Raw genomic sequence first — 15,023 nt, 5'->3', positions numbered from 1 at the left:
GGATACAGTGGTGCCTCGCAAGATGAAAAGAATTCGTTCCGCGAGTCTTTACGTCTTGCGATGTTTTTCGTCTTGCGAAGCACGGTCCGTCGCAACTGCGCCTCTTCAAGCGGCTTTAAAAAAAAAGCGCAATACGTTTTCGTCTTGCGAAGCAAGCCCATAGGGAAATTCGTCTAGCGAAGCAACGCAAAACCGAAAAACCCTTTCGTCTAGCGAGTTTTTCGTCTTGCAAGGCATTCGTCTTGCGGGGCACCACTGTATTCCTAGGTATTCAAGGATGTTTAAAAGAGAGGGTGCCAGCTCATTAGCTGTTGGATTGAATGATGTAAAGACGGGTAGAATACCTGATTGTGTTGTAGATTGGCACTTATTCCATAATAAAAGGTGATTATTCAGATGCCCATTAATCTCTCTCTCTCTCTCTCTCTCTCTCTGTCTCTGTCTCTCTCTGTGCTTGACACAGGTCTTCCATACCTCTGTTAAGATCTCAGGAACAAACCACTCCTGCTTTTCCATCTAATTCCAGGAAAGGGACTCCCTTTGGAGACACCAGTAAGACAAGTAAGATTCAAACTCCAGTTAAACTGCCAAGGGAATGAACATTGCCAGCATACCTCCCATCTTTGATTATGGTGTTGTTGTTTCTGAATCAGTGGTATAAATGAACCTGCCTCTGCAGAGTTGCTTTCCAGGAATGATGTTTGACCTTCACTAACCTTGAAATAGCAAATTATAGAAGCATTTCATGTTTGGGCTACTAAATGTCGTGCACTGAACTGCACTTCCTCTCGGTGTCTGAGAGAGTACTGTTTGGTGCTCTGACAAAGGGGAAAGCTTCTTGTTGCACATCTTGCTTCTGCCGTCACCTCTTAGTTAATTTCTCTGCCAGTTTGATTTAGACTTGTGCTGAGGCCCCATCCCCACCCCACTCTTTGAACTGTATATTTGGAAATCTGATACTTGCCTTTGCTCAGTGCTAATATGCCCTGTTGTCTGCTGATGTTCCTTTCCTCCTCCTGTGGGTTTGGTGTGGTAGAAAGAGGTTTGAAGCCACACTTGGTGCTATGGAAGTGAAAGGGACCACTCATCCTTAAGCTGCCCCATCTTACATCCTGTCTGCTCTCTTCCCACTTCCATTTGCCCACAGGGTTTTCTGTGCAAGGGACCTGTGGAGCAGAGCAGGGTGAAATTTCTATAGCCCCTTCCTTCTTTCCTTTATGTTTGAAGAGCAGCTAAACAGCTATCCTACCTCCTTTTAACCGTGAGATAACAGAAATGGGAGATACAGTCAGTGGCGTAGCGTGGGGGGTGCCAGGGGTGCCGGCCGCACCGGGCGCAACATTTGGGGGGGCGCGTTTGGTCGGCCCCCCTCGAGGAAGCGGGAACCTCTCCAAGGCGCAGCGCGCCGTCGGTGGAGGAAAAGAGCCGCGCAGCAGCAGCAGCAAAGCCGGGAGGAGGAGGAGGTGGAGCGAGCCTGCTAATTGCTTGCTGGGAATTAAGCGGAAGGCTGCTCCGAAGCCTGGCGGCGGGAGGAGGTCTCTCCGCCCCACCGCCAGCCTTCGGAAGGCTGCTCCGAAGGCTGGCGGTGGGGCGGAGAGACCTCCCGCCGCCAGGCTTCTCTCTGCCCCACTGCCAGCCTTCGGAAGGCTGCTCCGAAGCCTGGCGGTGGGGCGGAGAGACCTTCTCCCCGCACCAGCCTTCGGATGGCTGTCCTGAAGACTTGTGGTGGGAGCAGTGGCGTAGCGTGGGGGGTGCGGGGGGGCCTGCTGCACCTGGCGCAACATCTGGGGGCGCGCGGAAGAGACTCGAGTGCTAAAATCCACGGGTTAGGGGGCGCAAATTACTTGCCTTGCCCCGGGTGCTGAGAACCCACGCTACGCCACTGGATACAGTCCCTACCTGTGTAATGCTATATAGGGAAAGCATCTAAACCCATTGCTGCATCTGAGCTCTTTATGGATTGATTTTACAGCACCTGCAGCTTTTTTCCAAGGACATGAAGAAATCCTCCCCATTCCTATGCACTCTCCGGTAGGTAGGAAGTGATATTTTTAATTACTTATCGAGGAACGGAAGTGGGAGGGATAGATGAATAAATGTATTTAACAAGCACTCATCTAGCAGTTCCTACAGACGTTATAACAGTTCTCGATCTTTCTTTTCTTATTGTGCATGTATTTAAATAGAAACTGAACTTAGACCAGAAGGCTGCATAATCCATTAACCAGGGTGCATTGACTTCTGGAGCGGCCACATCCTGTCCCAATATAACCTTGGTGCACATTATGGGTCTGGTGTTCTTTCCAGCTACGGGGATAAATTGGAGGCTCTCATACTCCCATAAACCTACTGGGTCCCACCTGTCCCTAGACCTGGCACTTGCAAAGTTTTTCTTGATTTAAAGCATTCCCCAACAGATACTGAGCTATTCTCCTTAGATAAACATCCAGGAAGGGAAATGCTACAGTTCCACATTATATACAGCACTCTCAAACTAATTTCCACAAGTGTAGGGTTCCTCAAAAGGGGAAATAACTTCCCATATTTGTATGTTTCTGTATCAGGAGATGTCTCTCCAGCAAGTTGTTTTCTTCTATAGCAGATCAGACTCATGCATGACTGCCGGACGGCATGATCTGTGGATACTGCAGCACTCTTTCACAAGTGATGCTAAGAACAGTATTCAAAGTTCTCCCTGTTTGCAAGTTGAATGATAAGAGCAGTGCTGGACAGAATGTTCATTTCATTTTACAGTGGTTCTTTCATGTGCTTTCTGCCATGGGGAAGGGGCACTTGTGGCCATACATTTGCTGATGGGCTCAGACCCCCATCGGTCAGCAATGATCAGAGATGATGGAAGTCCCACAGCATCTGGGGAGGGCAGAGGCTTCCCCACCCCAGTTCCGTCACATTCACAACACATGGGGACGCTGTGAAGCCTGTGAAACATTCTTCCCTTGTGAAAACGGCCTCTTGTATCTTCTCTCTCAACTCCTCTGCCCTTTCCCAGCTCCTGCACCGTGAACCCCACATGCTGAGCTCACCTAACAGCAGCGAGTATGAAAAAAGGCTGGCGGGTCTGCAAGCGCAGCTGCGAGAAAGCCTGGCGAGCTATCAGGCGGAGCTCCTGGGTGCTGAAACTCGCATCGCTGAGCTGGAAGGTCAGGTAAGTTAGTTGCACTTAAGGCATGAAATAGAAACAGGTTCTTTTTGCATCCTGTTATTTTAATGGAAGCACCACGCTATGCATTAACAGCACACTCGGAGAAGGAACATGAATCTTTATGTAGCCAAAACAGCACCATCCACTACAAGTGGAGGAGGTTTCAGTAGACTTGAGGAAATCCCAAGGTTTGCAGAAGTACAGAATAGCCTATCTAGTGCAGCATCTGGTTCTCCAGTGACTGCCAGAGGCCTATGAATCAGAATAGTAGAATTGTAGAGTTGGAAGGGACCCCAGGGGTCATCTAGTCCAACCCCCTGCAATGCAGGATTCTCAACTAAAGCATCCATGGCAGATGGCCATCTAACCAGGACTCTCCCCAATTGAGATTCCCTGTAACCAGCATTCAGACAGTGGATGTAGATCATAGCCCTCATGGGCCTTTGATAACTTTAGCCTCCATTAATTTCCTTGATCATCTTCTAAAGTCATTGTGGGAGACTATGCCATGGTTCAGCTGTATGCATAGTGAGAAGAAATTCTTCATTTTAACTGTCCTTAATCACCCAGTGTTCAGCTTCCTTGAATGACCCTGGGTTCTAGCATTATGAGAAAAATCTTTGGGGTGTGGGAACCCTAAGCTATGTAAGGAGACCTAAAGCACCTCAATGAAGACTGAGCAGGCTCCGTTGGCATATAATGTTGATTGACTCTTAGGGATGGAAAATTGGAATGGAATATGCTGGAAAAGTGCATGACCAGCTGGCTAGAAATCTGAACAAGAGGACTTTACATTGCAACATTTTGTTGCAGACCCAATGTGTCATAAATGTGCATGGATAGTGAGTGTTGATAAACATGGCCTTACTCTGCTGTAGAAACCATGTATGTGTAAGTAGCCGAGGGCTTGTGAGTCATGGAAATATGACAACTGCTTAGCCACATTATTTAACAGTAAACATCCTTGTGATGGTCAAATTGCTTTCTCTCTCTCCTCCATCCCTCCAAGGCTTCCCTAGGTTAAATCTGAAGCAATGCTCCTGTGTTGATGCAACGTGTGAGTGGCTCCAAACCAAGTAGCTGTACCCTGTTTACGGATATTGATAAGTAAATTGGGTGTTTTTTAATTCATTTAGGTCAGGCGGCTGGAGCTGGAGAAGAATCAGCAAAAACTGCTGTTGGAAAGTTTACAGCAGCGCCATCAAGAAGACTTGGAGCTCATCGAGAATGCTCACAGGTATTGGCAGCTGTTGTTAGTGCTCAGTGGGACAAGTAGAACAGAAAGCAGGAAGACCAACAGTAGGTGGCGCTAGAACCAATGACAGGCGGAGAGAGCTGCACCATTACTGGCTGTAAACAAAATGGCAAGAGGGTGGTGGTTGGCTGAGAGCAGACTGATGTTGGTGGGGCAGCGCTCCATTCGCCTTAATGGACCAACATACACCAGGCATTGGTTGTGCTGAATGCGCAAACTTATCCTAGAGCACCTGCCCCAAGGATCCATATGAAACAGGAACTACAGAAACGTACTCATAGGCACATCTTCCCACAGGGACTTCCTACGTATACCAGGCACATTTTCTCTTCTTGCCTCTTTCCAAATGATTAGGCCCACTGTGAAGTGTGTTTCTATCCCTTCCCTGAGCGGACATGCAGTACGAGCAGTATATATCTTCCTTGCCAGTCCCAGCCTGTTTGAGCAAGAGAGCTAGAGGAGTTTGCTACAATCACAGTTCTACCACTGGAATTATTGCTTTGACACATCTTCATCTAACCTCCCACAAACAAATCGGGATGAATGCTCACTGAATAGCCAAAGTTGTGGAATCTCTCTGCAAACAAATCAGAATGGGTGCTCAATAAATAGGTTGTGTGGGAAGCTCCCTGTGTTTCAAAGCTACCCAAAAAGCATACAGTGGTACCTCGGGTTACAAACACCTCAGGTTACAAACACTTTAGGTTACAAACTCCGCTAACCCGGAAGTAGTACCTTAGGTTAAGAACTTTGCCCCAGAATGAGAACAGAAATTGTGCACCGGCGGCAGCGGAAGACCCCATTAGCTAAAGTGGTGCTTCAGGTTAAGAACGGTTTCAGGTTAAGAACGGGCCTCCTGAACGAATTAAGTTCGTAACCAGAAGTACCACTGTATCATAAAACATACAGTATAAGAAACAGATAATAGCAAATAAAAACCACTTTCAGAAGATGAGGTTATTGGTGCTACAATGTAATGTATATGGAAAATGAGAGAGAGATGCTGATATGAGAAGCTCAGTTTTCAAACCTAGACAAATACAGGCAAATAAGTCACAAGCCAGTCACTAGACCCCCTAAAGCAGTTCATTAATTAAAGATGGACAGGCAGACATCATTTTATATGTATGCCTCCTTTCCCTAGTTAAAAATCATGCTCAATGCAGCTTCCAACAAGAAAAGAATTACATAATTACAAATATAACAATAGTCATAAACAATAACACATATCAAAAAGTACAGAACCAAATTAACAATTTCCACATTGAATCATAAGATAGAAAAACTAAAGATACAAAAAATTAAGATCAATAACAGCAACAACACCCCCTCCCTTTAAATACTAGTGAGTGAACAATTACACAAGAATATCCTACATCATTTCTTTCAACCCAAACACGCTTGGGAACCCGTGTGGTGGTGTTTTCCCTCCTGACATAGGAACCGTGTAAAGGTGATTGAGGACTCGTACCACCAGCGTGAGGAGCGCCTCCGGCAAGAGAACCAAGAGCTGGCAGGTCGATACTTATCTTGCTGCCAGAATGCAGAGGAGGCCAAATCGGAGTTGCTGGCCCAACACCAGCGCCGGCTGACAGAGCTAGAGCAGGAGAAGGCCAAGGATATTGACCGGCTACGGGAGCTTCAGCGGTATGTGGTGAGGGAGGTTCAAAGGGACTTGGGTGGCTTTCCAAAGCCCAAGTCAGACATCCTGTTGCTTTTCCTTTGACAAATGCTCAAACTTCAGTCCTTCCAGTGTGATGAGAGCCAGTGTGGTGTAGTGGTTAAGAGCGGTAGTCTCGTAATCTGGGGAACCGGGTTCGCATCTCCGCTCCTCCACATGTAGCTGCTGGGTGACCTTGGGCCAGTCACACTTCTTTGAAGTCTCTCAGCCCCACTCATCTCACAGAGTTTTTGTTGTGGGGGAGGAAGGGAAAGGAGAATGTTAGCCACTTTGAGACTCCTTAGGGTAGTGCTAAAGCGGGATATCAAATCCAAACTCCTCTTCTTCTTCTTCTTCCAACATTTGGCCACACTTTCTGTGTGACCTGAAAGCTTGCCTTATTTGTGGAAAGATGTCTTTATGTCTTTAGAGAGAAAGAGAGAGAGAGAGAGAGCACAATTTAGATTGGCGCAAACTCTGAAGTGAGATTCGTCCCAAGAACCTGTTTGTTTTACTCCATTTTCCTAGCAAGTATGGATCAAATGTCTTTTTTCCCTCCCCCTTTGGGGACCCCCAGGATGTCTATTCTGGAAATGCGCAAAGACCACGAAGAGCAACTGCAACGTCTGAAACAGCTGAAGGCTCAGGAGATTGATGCAGTGACCAGTGCCACCTCTTACACCAGGTAACACCTGCTGCTCACCTGCGAGCTCAAGGAATTGGAAAGAAAAAGAAGCCAGTGCTAGGAAACAAGGAACATAGATGGAGAATTGTCTGTAGTGCTCAAAGGAGGTCTAGTCTTTCAGCAGCAGTAACTAAAAGGGGGTACTTGAATGCAGGTAGTCAGAAACAGAGTTGCCGGACATATAGGAATTCTCATATACACATGACAATTGAGAGCCTCTCTTTACAAGGAAGAATACCTGCTCCAGTCTGGTACACAAATCCAGGTGTTCAGGGTTAGTGGGAGAATATGATCAATGCCTGCAGAAGGTGTGGGTGTCCTCTGCTCTCCTACTGGCCAGTGGCCCCATCGGGAGTGGTTCTGCTTCGCAGATGAGCACTGCATTAACATCAGCCACAGGGAGTAGTGGCAGAGGCTTCCTTCCCTCCTTTGCCAAAATCAGCCTTCCCCAACTTGGTGCCTTTCAGTATTGCCGGACTCCCAAGCCGCATTAGCCCCCAGCCAGCATTGCCCAATGGTCAGGAATGATGGATGCTGAAGTCCAACAGCACCTAGTGGGTACCAGGTTGAGGGAGGCTGGCTTAGGTAACCATAGGCTGCTTTGCTCTTGCAGCACTACTGGGGAAGTGAAACGGGACAGGAGAAGGCTGAGGGTCTTTGCAAAGAATGGGACGGAAGGAACCCTCCACATGTTGAAACGGGATAAGATGTGAGAGATTTAATGGGTATGTTTGGGGATGCTGCTACCTAAGGAGAAAAGGGTGATTCAGGAGGAATTGCACTTCTCTGAGGCTGTTTCCAGTGACAAGGTGGCTTAACAGTGCTGTTGTGAGAGAAACGGGGGTTCAGGTGGAGGTGGAGGTTAAAGGCCACACGCCCCAAACATACACAAGTTCTGAGCAAGACCTGAGAATTTAGAGGCACTGGCGCAAGGATCTTAAAACTGATAAATCTGGAAAAAAACTAGTTTTATTATTGTTAAATTGCTTCAGGATCTTTCATGGAAAGGGAAGTGGTATTCATAAATGCATGAACGAATTAAAAAAAAAATGCTGGCCAGAAATGCAGCCTGTGTATCCTGGGCAAAAAAGGGCCAATACTCCTCCGCTCTAAATTTGCGCCCTTTATGACCAAGTAGCCAAAACATGTCTAGCCCGCCTCCAGCAGAAGCAACATATAAGCCTCACTACTCCAAAAGAAGCTTCTTGGATCATGTTCTTTGTGCCAATGGGAAACAAAAGGATGCATAGTACTGGGCAACTTGGCGCTCACGTTGCTTTTTTCCAGGTCTTTGAATGGTGTCATCAGTCAGATGGAGAAGTTCTCCAGCAACCTGAATGACCTTGCTAACAAAGTGGAGGCCACTCACCACACCACATCCCAAGGACTTGAGATTGGGTCTCGCCAACGGGATGAACAACTCAGGGGTACGTGGCTTCCTGACACTAGGGACCTAAATGCCACTTCCACAGGACTTCCTCTTTCACTGGGGCATTTGTAATTTAGGAATTGGAGGTTTTGAATCAGCTTCAGCAGATTCTCCTGCAGGGCCATGAGACTAGTGTGGAATCAGTGCAGAAGGATTTCCAGAACTTTCCCTTTTGTGTCTTTCAAAGGCAAATAAAATGTGATGGAGGCTGTTGCCTGGGGGTGCCTCATCTTCCACTTCATTTGTGTGAGGTAAAATTACAAATTTCTTGGAAATTGGTAGGGATAAGCTGGTTAGCACCAGTTATGCAGTCTAAAACGGTTGGCACCAGCGGGGAGGGTTGATTTGAACAAAGAGATAAGCCCCTATACTATTGGAGCCTTGCAAAGTGTCGGTAATTCTTTCTTCCTCCCTTCTGAAGTTCTGGAAGACCGTCTGATCCGGCAGCAGAGAGACATGGAAGAAGAACGCAACCGGCTCCAAGAGGTCATCTCTAAGATGGAGGCCAGGCTGAATGAGCAGACTCGCCTTCTGGAGCAGGTGAGCTATTGCTGGAATGGCAGCCATTTATTGTAGCAAGAATGTGACTTCTGGGATTCTCAACTTTAAAGGGTGATCTGTTTTTCCTCCCCAGCTCCTCCTCAAATAACATGCTTGTTTTAAGATGGCTTGAGTTATCCACTGGATTCCTGAGCCCTTTTCAACTACATTTATTTACTAGCGTTGTGGAAACTAAGTGGTCCACCAAATAAATGTTGCCTCACAGCCTCGCTCAGGCTGCTACCACTTACAGGGTGAGGCATGGAGTAGCGTGCACAGAAGAGGCAAGTGAATATCAGATTTGGCAAGCAGAATTTTCCTGAGGAAACCCATGACTTCCATTAACACCAATTTCTTAAGATCGTAACTGTACATAAAATGGTAACGGGTGGACATATTTCTTGATTTAGAATGACATGTTGAGATCGGAGCAATGGCTCTGATCCAGTTTGCTGTTTATGAAAATGCTCCTATTAACCTAATTCAGAATAAAATAACCTATATTAACATAGAATTAGGAAAAGGTCTCACAAACGTGCATTGAAAGAGTGGAGGAAATTATTTTACCCACTGTAATTATATTAGCAAAAGGGATTTTGAAATTTGTATCATGGTTAATTGAATGACATGTCTCTAAAGCAGGGATGGGATGGAGAACTTGTGATCTTTCAGGTGCTGAACACCTACCATGTCCAGCTCTGGACAGTGGTCAGGGCTGATGGGAGTTCAACAACATCTGGAGGGCCACAGGTTCCCTGTTCCCAGTTTGAAACTTTGAGCGTGGTTCTAAGCCATATTTATTCTTCCGGAACTGTTCAGAGGGGCTTGCCCCCCCCCCCCATGAGTTAACAGAAGAAAATAAGAAAAAGCAAGTTGCTCACTGATCAGGGGTTAAGGATTGCCCCAGTTCCATGGCACACTCCTCCACTGCCTTCCAAGACAGGTGAATGCCAATAACAACTTGTCTGCATACATTAGTTTTCTTACTAAGTGAAGGGTTGCTGTGTGGTGTGGAATTGCATCAGGTTGATGACACCAGTGACTAGAATGAATTTCAGTTGAGCAACACCCACTATTTGTCCTTGCTTGCCTCCTTGCAAGGATCTGTCCTCAGCTTGTCATGAGAACTTGTCCTTCTGCTGCTCCACTGAGCCCTGATTTCTTCTTAAAGTAGCCACTGCCACCACCCCATTGTCCTAGGCTTGTATCCAACTAAACTGTACTCAAAGTAGATCCACTGAAATTAACAAACCTAAGTTAGTAATGCCAACTTCATTGGGTTTATTCTGAGTAGACCCAGCACTGGTTACAACCCTTAGATGTAGGACTTTTTCTGTAATTACCCACATAAAGGTAAAGGACCCCTGGACGGTTAAGTCCACTCAGAGGTGACTCTAGGATTGTGGCGCTCATCTTGCTTTCAGGCCGAGGGAGCTGGGGTTTGCCCAGAGACAGTTTTCCGGGTCATGTGGCCAGCATGACTAAGCCGCTTCTGGCGAATCAGAGCAGTGCACAGAAACACCATTTACCTTTCCACTGCAGCGGTACCTATTTACTTGCACTGGCGTGCTTTCAAACTGCTAGGTTGGAAGGAGCTGTGGCAGAGCAACAGGAGCTCACTCCATCACGGGGATTCAAACCGCCGACCTTCCGATCAGCAAGCCCAGGAGGCTCCACGGTACCCTTTGCACACACACATAATAGAGCTCAAGCCCTGAAGCAGAAATATTACTTTAATTAGCAGACAAGCAATAGATCTTGTAATTCTACCACTCTGCCTTGGTGTGTCTGCCTTAGCTTTTCTAGCAACTGTTCTGTATATTGTTGTCCACTCTGACCTGCTAACCAACTGAGTCCGTCCCTCTTGCCTCCCCCTTGGACTGCTGACACACCCAACTACATTGCTTTCTTGCCTGATGGTGGAATGAGCCTTCCCTGAGCAGATCTTGTGTCTTTCTACCTTAGGAACGCTGGAGGGTGACAGCAGAGCAATCCAAAGCATCGTCCTTGCAACACTCGCTAGAGGAGCGGAGGAGGATCATGACCCAGCAGCTGAGCATGGAGAAAGAAGAGCTAGAGAGGGCAAAGGTTAGAAGGGCCCTTGGTGGTTTTGTTCGTTTGTTCATTTGTTTTTTTAGCAAAATGATGTTGCCAACACACTGCAAAGTGTGGACTGATCCGGTTGTAAATATGCAGCAGTCTATACCAACCTGGAAGGTGGGGGGGGGGAATTTCTATACACCTTTTGCATTTCCTGCTGCTCTTGTTTCCAGATAGAGGTTCCTCCGTGACAACAAAGAGAATTTTAATGTGTTGGGTTTCTCCCCCCGCCTAGGCAACTGACTATAAGTTCAAGACCACCCATATCAACCTTTAAAAATGCCATTTTGGTGTACGAGGCCTCTTGTTGGATTATATGTCGTTCTGAGGCTTTCAAGAAGTAGGCATTACTTCCCTGTGTTTCTCTTCGTTGCTCCCAGAATGCTTTGCTTGACGAACAGAAGGCCGTCATGCAGAAATGTGCCGCGGAGCGCCATAAGCTTGCTGCAGAGTGGTCTGAGCTCCACACCCAGCAGAGGCTGAGCAAAGAACGCACAGAGAGGGAGGTGGACCGGGCTCTGCAGATTGACTCTCAGAGAGAAGGGGCCATCATGAGCCTGGCAAAGGTAAAAAGGAGCTAAAGGAGAGCTTGCTCAGTTCTGGAGCTTTCTTTCAAGGCTGCAGCCTAGGGCCTAAAGGATATGAAGTGAAAATAAGAAGTGGGAGAATCTGAGTGGATATTTAGGTCAGGGCTTGTGAAGCGTTGCTCTTCAGAATGCAGTAACAATAAGGTATGTGTGAGGAACCTGCGACCCTTGAGATGTTGTTGGACTTCGGCTCCCCTCAGCCCAACCAGCATGGTTACAGTAATATATTATTTCTACTTTGTCTTTCTACCATTATGCATACACACAAAGAATTAAACAATAGAATGTAGGCATGGAAATATAAGATGCAGTAATTAAATTAAGTAGAGGATCTTTTCCCGAATAGCCATTGCCTGCTGCCCAATTATGTGGGAACTGAACTAGGTGGATCTAAGTCATCATAAGGAGCTGCCTAATATTCCATTCACAGTAATACAAGATAGCAAATCTGACAGGCTCTTTTTTATTAGGAACGCGCAGACCTGCAAATCAAAGCCAGTGAGCTGAGATCGAGGGAGGAGCAGCTGGCGAGAGATCGGGAGATTCTGGAGCAAGAGAAGCAGGAGCTGAGGCTGGAAAAGGAAAGGGTCAATGCAGCAGCTTTGCACGTCAAGCAGAGGACCGAAGAAATCCATAGCATGAGCAAAGTAAGAAAGCCTCATTTCCCCCTTTACACATCTAGCTGTGCTAGGAAGGCAGAAGGAGGAGGAAACTGAGTCAGAGCAGAATGTAGGAGCCAAACAACAGGTTTGGCTTCTGATGGTCTGGTTTCTAGTGCTAGGTGTAACATCAGTATGTGATATTTTGTTCTCTCAGTCGTGGAGATGCTGAAGCACACTTCTTGGGTTGAATTCAACAAACCCACTGCATGAATAGAACAACTTGTGCAATGGAACTTCTCCATTCTATCTTTCCACTGTCTGCCCCCCAAACTCCCCCAGACCTGGCCTCCAGGGTTGAGAGTAGATTTTGGTGGGGAGTGGGGGATGCAAAGGGCACATGGGGGGAGAGGGAGGGAAAGTTCAATTGCACAATCACAAGTCATTCTGCTTATGCAATTACTTCATTGGAGTCAACCCTTTGTGCCAGATTCAACTAAGTTGTTGCTCTAGCAGAAGCCAGCACAATGAGTTCCATTCGCAAAGTGGGACTTCCTCCCCCAGCACAACCTCTGTCTCCCCTGAGATCTGTCCAGGAGGGTTTGGAGAACCCCCGGAACAGGAGGAGGAGAGGAAATTATTGGGTGGCGTCACCTGCTCCTTGGAAAATAGAATTAAGATCTCACTGCTTGTGGCTCAAGACGGATTTTGTTGTGGTAAGCACACAGTAACACTGAATGTGTAGTAACAAATTGGGTCCTGGTGATTCTTTCTCCTCACACTGCACAGCTATCCTCTGAGAAATACGAAGAGGGAGAAAGAGCCCTCATGGAGGCCAGGAAGGTGGAGTCGGAGCATCAGGCCAGGCTGCGTCTTGTGCAGCACCAGATGGAGCGACTCAGGGAGCAGGAGGAACTGCTGCACCAGGTGATTTCTCTGAAGCTTTTAAACTATTTTGTTGCCTGTGTGCCAACATCTTTGTCAGTCTCGGCATTATTATTAGTAATAATGATTCATAATAACAATTCATAATAATATTTATTAGACTTATTAGTTTAGGACAGCTGTCCTGAACAAAAGATAGAAATACAGTGGTACCACAGGTTAAGAACTTAATTCATTCTGGAGGTCCGTTCTTAACCTGAAACTGTTCTTAACCTGAGGTACCACTTTAGCTAATGGGGCCTCCCGCTGCCGCCGCGCTGCCGCCGCACGATTTCTGTTCTCATCCTGAGGTAAAGTTCTTAACCCAAGGTACTATTTCTGGGTTAGTGGAATCTGTAACCTGATTCCACTGTACCACTTTTTTAAAAATCCCACCCTGCCTGTGCAGTGGGGACTCTTCTCCTCATACACCCCTCAGGTCTGTTCTGGGGCAGCTTTCAGGTGGCTGCCCAGAGAGAGGAAGTTCTGCAGAACGTGGTGCAAGAGACAATGACACACAGGAGGCTTTTTTTGTGGTAGCTCCTCTGTTCTAGAATGTTCTCCCCTCTCTCCTGTGAGGTGCATCTGCTGCTCATGCTGTGTAATTTTGTAGGCAGCTCAAGGCACACCTCTTTGCTCAGGCTTATGAAGGGTTGATGTGAAATGATCCACTCCCTCCATTATTTCATACTGATTTGCTGCTGCTTTTATCATGTTTTGTTTTTGCTTGTAACTTTACACAATGTAACCCACCTTTGAAGAAGAAGAAGAAGAGTTTGGATTTGATATCCCGCCTTTCACTCCCTTTAAGGAGGCTCAAAGCGGCTAACAATCTCCTTTCCCTTCCTTCCCCACAACAAACACTCTGTGAGGTGAGTGGGGCTGAGAGACTTCACAGAAGTGTGACTGGCCCAAGGTCACCCAGCAGCTGCATGTGGAGGAGCAGAGACTCGAACCCGGTTCTCCAGATTACGAGACTACCCCTCTTAACCACTACACCACACTGGCTCTCTTTGGGTGAAGGGGCAATAATAAATCCCATTCAATCAAATGAAGAAACTTAGGAGGCACAACTCATTCTGTGCACAGGACACCTGCTCAACGTGGGTTTGTTGCCCTGTACCACAGAGCCTCCCACCAGAACGTTTCTCATTCTCTTTTTCATTCTCACACCGGACTCTGTCAGGAGCACCTCAGCCTGTCTCAGCAGAGGAGGCAGCTTGAACAACTGCGGGTGGGACTTCCAAGCAATCCATTGGTGTTCCAGACCACATCCCAGATGCCGTTGTCAGGAGCTCAGACCAATGCAGTCTCCAGGACACACTGTAAGTAGCTACGCAGCCGCTACCAATCCCTTCAGGAGTGTTTTTGGCAGGAATCCTAAGGATAAACCTTGGAGATGTTTGGGACATGATCTGTGAGGGCCTTTGTGTGGAGGCTCGTTACTCTAGCTAAGTTTATTTCCTTCGCAGATTTCTCTCTTCCTCTTACTGACCTACCTAAAGCCAACCCCGGAACCTCTCAGGGCCAATCCAGTTCAGGACCAGCAGATCTCTATGCTAAACTGGTGCTGCATAAGATTTCAGCTGATCGGGTAAAAATTAATTCTCTAGCATTTGATCTTCTGTAGACTGGGAACATTACCTCTGCCCCGGGCTTGTTGTTTCTGTCCTGATGCTGTTTATACAACTTTCATATTACATACTTATACATAGCTCAGTTTCAGTTCTAACCATTGCATGCTCTGTCTAGCTCACAAGACAGATGGATTTATTATTATTATTTAATGATATTTATATACCACTTGGTTGTAATAAAACCTCTAAGTGGTTTACTCACTAAAGTAAGTTGGTGAATGGGAAGGTAGCATAATGAGTCTGTGACACCCACAGATCCTGTTAGTTTGACTTTTCTTTTTTTTAAACAGGATCATGATTTCTTAGAGGAAGAACAGTTCTTCTTAGAAACCTTGAAGAAAACCTCCTACAACGCTCCATCCCAGTCAGCATAAGAATGGAAGAGTCCTGAAGGAATCCCTTCCTGGATTGATGGTTTCTCCTAATAAAGATGGATCTTCATCA

The 15,023-nt window shown here is 46.7% G+C and overlaps 1 protein-coding gene across 6 annotated transcripts in view; it reads left to right on the top strand.

Annotated features, from left to right (window-relative positions):
• The window catches only part of FBF1 (Fas binding factor 1), a 29,652-nt gene extending 14,629 nt beyond the window's left edge, over window positions 1–15,023 (top strand). For 5 of the 6 annotated variants that reach the window (XM_082203429.1, XM_082203428.1, XM_082203430.1 and 2 more), the window contains 15 exons: window positions 464–561; window positions 1,973–2,031; window positions 3,011–3,166; window positions 4,300–4,400; window positions 5,859–6,065; window positions 6,656–6,763; window positions 8,051–8,190; window positions 8,614–8,732; window positions 10,698–10,820; window positions 11,213–11,398; window positions 11,890–12,066; window positions 12,808–12,945; window positions 14,129–14,267; window positions 14,415–14,536; window positions 14,870–15,023. In XM_082203429.1, the coding sequence (XP_082059555.1) occupies window positions 464–561; window positions 1,973–2,031; window positions 3,011–3,166; window positions 4,300–4,400; window positions 5,859–6,065; window positions 6,656–6,763; window positions 8,051–8,190; window positions 8,614–8,732; window positions 10,698–10,820; window positions 11,213–11,398; window positions 11,890–12,066; window positions 12,808–12,945; window positions 14,129–14,267; window positions 14,415–14,536; window positions 14,870–14,953 (1,957 nt within the window). In that variant the 3' untranslated portion in view covers window positions 14,954–15,023. The remainder of the gene's footprint in view (window positions 1–463; window positions 562–1,972; window positions 2,032–3,010; window positions 3,167–4,299; window positions 4,401–5,858; window positions 6,066–6,655; window positions 6,764–8,050; window positions 8,191–8,613; window positions 8,733–10,697; window positions 10,821–11,212; window positions 11,399–11,889; window positions 12,067–12,807; window positions 12,946–14,128; window positions 14,268–14,414; window positions 14,537–14,869) is intronic. The other variant, XM_082203431.1, reaches the window with a different exon arrangement.

The sequence above is a fragment of the Podarcis vaucheri genome (genome assembly GCF_965113315.1).
Source record: "Podarcis vaucheri genome assembly, chromosome: 2".
NCBI classification, from domain to species: domain Eukaryota; kingdom Metazoa; phylum Chordata; class Lepidosauria; order Squamata; family Lacertidae; genus Podarcis; species Podarcis vaucheri.
Note: the sequence above shows the minus strand (reverse complement) of the source record. Positions and strands in the feature narration are given on the sequence as shown.